Below are 7,945 nucleotides of genomic sequence, written 5' to 3'. Positions count from 1 at the left end.
ACAGTTGGGATTACAGATTTGAGGCCTAGGGTGTATCCCCATAGTGACTCACGGTCAATAATTCTGAAGAAGCAGGAGATGTTTTGAGATTGATAGCCTGACCGCAGCTCTGCACGGTCATTGAATGGTATTGCCATCTCAGTGTAGTGGCGGGTAAAGGTACTGGGATCCTGCAGAGGAACAAAGGTACTGAACTGCTGGGGTAAGTAGCTTGTCTCTCCTGCATCAAACTTGAAAGATGCCACTCCATACTTGTTCTTGAGGGTGCGAAGATTCAAGGCATACCAGTCCCGAGCTGGCTACCAGGCACTCGTATAAACAGTCCTCGTTCTATTCCAATACCAAAATTGACAGAATTATAGTTGGCAAATGGATGAGTCCACAAGGTTACCTGGAATCCATCTTCCCTTAGTTTTTGAAACATGGCTGAGGCGTTGAGGAACTTGATGGGATCTAACTCAAACTCTCCATAGCCACTAGTATATCTGTCGTACAGCTCCAGGTGGCTGCAGTTGAAGCCATTTTTTGGATATCAGATGCATATTTCAATGTTCGTTCTTGGTTCACTTCTTCTAGAGCTCTTGTAGACCAGACTGGTTATCTGAAAACAGCTTCTGAAGGAACCTTATTGGGCTTGTTGAAATATCGACGTACCATGTACTTGTGTATAGCGGTGACGTCTAGCCCCACACATACACGATAACTCAGAGTCACATGATGGTGATTATCAGGGTCTGGCCTATAAGTGCTGTCATTATATCGAGCTTGGAACCACAGAGTTCTGTTTGTTTCATCCCAGCCGAGGTGAAAAGGAACAGAATCATTCATTTTTATGGCCGTAGCATTGGAAGAAAGCCAGTAGCGCTCCAAGATGCCACCAAATGCCTGATGATTTGAATGAATAGCACCTGTAACGAAAGGTTTGGGAGCCTGATGTCCTTTTAATACTATTGGCCAATGCTGCAACCAAGTCTCCGCACCACCGTACCAGTGTGATCCACTGCAGGACATGGCATGCTCCACCAACCGATGCTCCTCCAGCTCGTCCCAGCGCACACGATAGATTTCTATGAAGAAATGTATATTTCCAGCCATGGATTTATCACATCAGAAAATCTGTCCCTCTTTTGAACATGAGTCCAGATCAAGGGTTCCAGACCTAAAATGCACAATTAAAAACAATGTGACTTCTAATAATAATTATGTAAATACAAGTGTAAATATGATATTTAAACAAAATACAAGTGTATTTAAACAAAATACCTGAATTTCATTTTGAAAATGACAACCCCAGTTTGGCTTCGGATGACAAAACCGTCTTTGTTAAGATCTAAGCGTTCAGTTGTCAAAAGGTTGGCTTTGTGGAGAGAAGAGGAGTAGTAGCACCATGCTACGATCGCAGCAAGAACCAGTAAAACTCAGAGCACGCTTGCTATTATCACTGGACGGCTTGGTCTACCAAATCTCTTCCTCTTAGGTGGTGAATAACGGCTCATGGCACCAATGCCAACATCTCCAACAGTTGCTGATACAATCTGGTACATCTTCACAACACTCTTATGCACACAGCCTTCTGTAAAATGTTTCTAACTTATGAGCAGAAAGCAGACTGTTTTAGGTGTACTGCACATGGGCTGCACATGGTGGAAGTAGCAGCTGGCCAGGACAACTTGACAATTTTGCCATGCCTAGACATATTGAGACAATTTAAAATGAATAATATGTAAAAATATGCAATACTTTTTTCATGCAAACAAATGTTTGGATGTGATATAATATGACTCCCAAGATAAAACAACACCCAGTATTTATTCTTAAAGGGTTAGTTAGCCTTTTACTCATCTCTTAACTCATTCCAAACCTGTATGACTTTCTTTCTTCTGTGGAACTAAATAAATAAATCTGAGAAAATTCTGAGAAATGTCTTATTGTCTTTTCGTCCATACAATGAATGTCAGTGGTAACGAAAATACGGTTACCAACATGCTTCAAATGATCTTCTGTGTTCTGCAAGAGGAAAATAAAATGCCATACAGGTTTGGAAGTACAAAATTGTACTTTTTGGGTGAACTATCTCTTATAGATTTGTGATACACTGAATGGGGGAAATCTACAATTTTAAACATCTGTGACTGAGACACAAAAGCTGATTCAAGCTATTGCTGCAGCTGACAGCAGCTGAACAGTCCTCTAGGCATGTATTGAACATGGAGTTTCCAGTACAGTGTTGTGATGTTTTGTAACAGGCACACTCTATTGATTTGATGCACATTTGTGACAGAATAAATGCATCTGCTATAATTTTAACAAATTGTCATGTGTTATTGTGAAAACTACTAGTTTTAGTAGTTATATACAGTTTAGCAGTTTAACAGATTCATCCTCAGCACCAATCACCGACAGAGAAATGTCACTTAAGGGGGGGGAATAGTAGTATTAGTTAGCGTTTAGAATGTTTAAGTATTTTCTATCATTTCGAAAAAGGTTTCAACCAGGTTTTGTATGTTTCATAACACACTTATTCCACTAGATGGCAGTAAATTATAAGATTAAAAAAAAACACATTTTATATTGATTTTTCTTAATGTAAAAAATAACGACAGCTTCACTTGTATTTTTAGAAGCATTGATGAGAGACTGCATGAGGTTAATAATTGAGTGTATGTTTATAGTATTGTGATTCTGATGGGAATCTACAAGAAATGACAAAGACATTTTTATTTTAAAAAGATTAATAAAGTTTAATATTTTAAAAGATTAATAAATGAAACACTGTGAGTGAGAATGTATACAACCCATGACCTGAACTTTGTCATTAGTCCAAACCTGTTTTCACCCTGGACACTGATCAGTGTAAAAACAAACAAGAAAAGTTCACCTCAGCAAATAGAAATCGGAAATTTTTGCTACCTAGCAGCATGCTGCTAAGCAATGTCAACACATTACAAAAATTAAAACTATTTTCTGATGTTTTCTAATACACAAAAATAAGACAATCCCCAAGCTTTCTCAATGATTCAAAAACACCAGGCTATATAAAAAACTAGACACATCATACCACCTATAAAAGAACAATGAAGCGTGTGTCTTTCCATGTAGTCGTGCATGGGCAGACTCTGCAGAACACTGTTGAGTCTAGGTAACAAATGTTCTTTTCTCTCTCCCAGTCTCCCCGTCCCCAGTGACACACAAATAAAAACAAACACATATCAGCATTCCTGGGCCTCGCTCAGTACTCAATTTCATTAAAATTTTCAGAAAATCCTGAGTATGAGATGCTGTCTCCAGGATCTAGAGAAAGAGAGAAAAAGAGAGTTATAAAAAGTATAAGCACATGTACAAATACATCCCCTGTGTCTTACAGGGTGCCATATTACTGCTGCCTCAGTAAACACATTCGGATAACTATAGTAACAGTATGTGATCCGTCCAAAGACAAATCCCAGTGAGAACTGCAGTAAAGAAAGCACCTGCTCCCCCCACCTGCTGTTACTGCACTGTAGATCATTTACTCATCCTCATGTCGTTCAAAACCTGTATGAGTTTCATTCTTATGTTAACATAAAATAAGATATTTTGAAGAATGCTGGTAATCAAACAGTTGATGGTCCCCATTTCCCTATTATGGAAGTCAATGGTGACTAACAACTGTTTGGTTCTTCAAAATTCTTCAAAATATCTTCTTTTGTGCTCAACATAAGAAAGAAACCTAAACACGCTTGGAGTGAAATGAGGGTGAGTAAATGATGACAAAATTTTCATTTTTGGGTGAACTGTCCCTTTAAAATATCAGATATTTTGAGTTTTTTATGATGCCATTGCAGTCATTAAAAACTTTTACTCTGAAAAATATATTTAAAACTATTTTAAATATATATTTTTTAAAAATGCATTGTCATAAACTGTTCACTCACCATTGCACGGACCCTTTTTAAACACAATTTCATCGATCGCAATGTCACTCCTTATTGAGGATCCTCTGATACCTTCAAATATAATCTGCAAACAATTAGGGAGACATAAACCTTTCAGTGACTTTTTACATGCAAAAACGCAACACAGTAATATTCACAGCAACGCTCCATCAGTTTCCTGGTACCTCAAGTACCATTATCTCAGCGATCAAATGGTTACTTTGATATAAGATGCATTTCAAAGGCATTTTTCAGCAACAAAGAGAGTAAGAGTGTGTCTCTAACCCAGTGCCTTGTGTAACACTCGTAATCCACCGTGGCCTTCATCCAGGACACACTTTGTTCTCCTTGTCTTGTCCAAAGCAATCTCTCCCTGTCCCCCTTATGCAGCAGGACGCTTAGAGTTCCTGTGCCTGAGCCATACATGTGGTAGAAGAAGATCAGACACTGAGGTCCAGATGAACCCCTCAGCTCGGTGGACATGAGCCGGGCCGACTGCTTGGGTAACATGTGAGACGCCTCAATGTACATGTAGTAGCCTTGAATCAGAGCAGGAAAGACTTAGAATACACTGTCTCATTACATCAGCAATGTTAATAAAGCATTTCATGCTGAAGCATAAATTTGACTCACCTACCCCTAAGGTGTGGTCACCCTTGGGTCCTGTGTAAGACGTGGGTGTATGTCCCCTGATCCGTAACCAATGTCCTTTTTTAGCTTTCTTTTTCTGGGTATAGCCGCAGTCCCCAGTTTCAAAGTTACAATGTCCAGGAGGTGGATTCAAGGGGCCTAAACAGTGCACAAAAAGTTCCACCATATTAGGCTTTGAAATGGTTAAAAGCTTGTCTATTTCTGTCCACCGCAGCCGGCACTGCCCATTTAATGTCTATGTTTGTGAGGGCAGATGTTCTCCATTGCCATGGAATATATCTATGTCTATAAACAGAATATTTAAGAACCTTAGACAAGGGCCTTGCCCATTTCCTAAACCACATTGTTTAGAACTGACAAGAAACCTCTGCCAAGCAACCTGTAAGTAATACGGTTTACTCTTTATTAGAACAATCAACTGCTTAAATCTTTTAAGTCATGGGTTTTACTCCCATAAAAGCAACACAACTGGGTCAAGCACTGTGTTATCGTTTGGACAATTCTAAATATGGGGACAGTTTTAGACAAGCCCATGAAAGTCAGAGAAACAAATACCTATCCAAGCAAAACATTTCTTCGTGCTTATTTGAATAGAAAAGCACACATAATATTTTAGTTGTTCTCCATTTAAATGAGCATCTGGAAATATGCACACAATAAATTAATTTATCAACTAATCCAACAAAATTCAGACAGTGAATGTTTCTTATAGCTCCTCTATGATAAAACCACTGCCCTTTGAGTGTGAGTTTTAGTATAGTGTTCAACTGATTTTTATTTCAGTTTCGTTTTAGTGATTTTAGTACTTAGTTAGAACTTCAGTTAAAACTTGTTTTATTTCATTTAGTTGCAAAGGCAAACATTTTAAATGTTCATATTTTAATATTTATATTTTATTTTATTTAAGGTTTTTATAAATTAGCGAAAACATTTATATATATATATATATATATATATATATATATATAGTTTTAGGTAGATCATATTTATACATTCAGATCATAAAGTTCCGTCATCTTACGAATCCAGGAATTTGCTTCTCTCAACAAAAAAATAAAAAATAAAAAATCATATGTTCTTTATCAACATTAATTTATATTTTACTTTTAGGACTATAATATCACTATACTCCCCTGATAATATAGTCCTAAAAGTAAAATATAAATTAATATTTGTATGTACATACAGATAGATAGTGCCCCATTTCAATAGTTTATGCAGTTTGATTGTTTACTTTCTTACTGCGGTGAAGCAGCCATGAAACTTCATGTGAAGAATTTCAAAGATTTCTGTGATACAAGCCTCCATTGTACTAAAAATACACACAGTACCACACAGTGTTTCCATATGGCACTTGACTTGGCAGTAGTCAAAAAGGATTTCCAAAATGCCTTTTGAAATCATTTCTGCTTTTAAATTCAGAGATGTGGATGTGGACAGTACCACATGATCCTGGTGTTTGTTAAAAACAGCAAGTGATTCAGCCAGGAATTGGCTGGTGGGAGCAAAATGCCAATAAAGCACCCTGTAATAAACTTACATAACCATGTAACACAATTACCATCTGAATAGGGCTTTTTCTCATTGTCAAAAGGGCAGAAGTACCTGTAGTAACCCGACAGTCACCAAGGGTCACTGAGATGTCATCGAGAGACACAAGCCCACAGTCCCAGAAGTTTCTGCAGATGCTGACAAATGCTACCTTAAAGGGAAGTTAAGATAAAAAAGTCCATAATGACAAATAGTTAAAATAGGGAAGAACATGGTCTAGTATGTTATAATTTTACCCAAAAACAAAACAATAAGGTCTATTAAACATTAATTAAAAGTTATTTTAAAAGACTATACAAATAACCCATGTAATTTGTCCTCAACATTTACAGTACAGACCTCAGTTTAAAAATCTTTGATTTTTTTTGTGGTTTTTCTCATATATGACTTTGACATTTTGAGGAGGCACAAAATATTCGACAAATGGAAATGCTGTTAATGGGGTTTTGATGTGGTTTGCCTGTAGACAGACACTCCCTTCAAAAGAGTCTTGCGCTTCACTTACTATCCCTGAGATTACAAAAGGAATTCACACACGGGGTGACCCAAAGTTCAATGAAAGATTTGTTACAGCTTATCATTTGGAAATGACAAGAAAATACTTTACTAAAACAAAACAGTATTAAAACTGAATTTGTGCTTATCATTCAGGACAATATCCTTCTATCACCTATAATCTGAAGAACACTTAAACCTTCATGGTTTAACTGTGTTCTATTTGAATATATTTTAAATATAAAAATATATTTATTATATTAAATATATTTATATACTTAATATTTAAATATAAATGTATTTTAAATACTGTATTTAATATATTTTTTAAATGATTTTTTTGCTGAGATGGCAAAGGTGAATTTTCTGCAACCATTACTCCAGTCTTCAGTGTCACATGATCCTTCAGAAATCACTCTAATTTGATGTTCAAAAAACATTTATTATCAATGTTAAAAAAACAGTTCTGCTGATTAATATTTTTGTGGAAATCATATTTTTTTCAGGATTCTTTGATAAACAGAAAGTTCAAAAGAACAGCATGTATTTGAAATATTGTGTATAAATATAAAAGTCTTTACTGACATGTTTGATCAATTTAATGCATCCTTGCTGAATAAAAGTACTAATTTATTTATTTATTTTAAATCTTCCTGACCCCAAACCTTTAAAGGGTGGTGTACACAAAAACAAAGTCATAAAAAACAATGTTACTCTACTGAATAGTGAAATAAATTAATATTAGCCATTATAATGCACACAACCCAGTCTTGAAGAAACTCATATTTAACAACAATCCATTCATTTTACACTTACCTTAGCAGGCATGGGCTTTAGGTATGTGACTTCCACCTCTGTCCAAACATCTTTAGACCTCTCAGACACAGTCCAGATTTTCTCCTGAGCTATGTTGTTTTCATCATAGACATAGAGAGCCAGAGCATTATCTATTTTCATGAAGCCATGCAGGGCATAGTAGAACCTGAGGCAGTATTTATGGTTCCCTGGTAGGGACGGTCCAAAAAGATGACCCACATACCCTGGACGAGAGGTATGACGAGTGTTGGCCAAGAGAAAAGACCCTGTGAATGTAATGGACATGAAAGCTTTATAAATCATAAATAATCAGTGAAATAAATGATAATTTTATGAATGTTATCTTATTTTGTAACTTTTTTGTTCCTTAAGTTTTCCTCTTTTATCATATTAAAGGAATAGTTAACTCAAAAATTAAAAGTTGCTGAAAATTTTGTCATCCTCATGTATATGAATTTGTTTCTTCTTCAGAACAGATTTGGACAACTTTAGCTTGCTCAGTAATCGATCCTCTGCAG

General features: G+C 36.2%; 1 protein-coding gene and 1 pseudogene across 1 annotated transcript in view; both read right to left on the bottom strand.

Moving 5' to 3' along the window:
- Positions 1-274: 274 nt before the first annotated feature.
- LOC107720205 (uncharacterized family 31 glucosidase KIAA1161-like) lies at positions 275-1,544 on the bottom strand (annotated as a pseudogene).
- Positions 1,545-2,778: 1,234 nt separating this feature from the next.
- LOC107720203 (MAM domain-containing protein 2-like) overlaps positions 2,779-7,945 on the bottom strand; it is a 37,843-nt gene continuing 32,676 nt past the window's right edge. The window contains exons 13-18 of the mRNA XM_016527841.1: positions 7,428-7,693; positions 6,171-6,267; positions 4,548-4,703; positions 4,200-4,453; positions 3,915-3,999; positions 2,779-3,291 (exon numbers count right to left, since the gene is read on the bottom strand). Coding sequence (XP_016383327.1) covers positions 3,230-3,291; positions 3,915-3,999; positions 4,200-4,453; positions 4,548-4,703; positions 6,171-6,267; positions 7,428-7,693 — 920 coding nt within the window. The 3' untranslated portion in view covers positions 2,779-3,229. The remainder of the gene's footprint in view (positions 3,292-3,914; positions 4,000-4,199; positions 4,454-4,547; positions 4,704-6,170; positions 6,268-7,427; positions 7,694-7,945) is intronic.

Source organism: Sinocyclocheilus rhinocerous, unplaced genomic scaffold (genome assembly GCF_001515625.1).
Source record: "Sinocyclocheilus rhinocerous isolate Xijiao unplaced genomic scaffold, SAMN03320098_v1.1 scaffold62, whole genome shotgun sequence".
In the NCBI taxonomy this organism is placed as follows: Eukaryota; Metazoa; Chordata; class Actinopteri; order Cypriniformes; family Cyprinidae; genus Sinocyclocheilus; species Sinocyclocheilus rhinocerous.
This window is presented reverse-complemented; position numbering and strand designations above follow the sequence as displayed.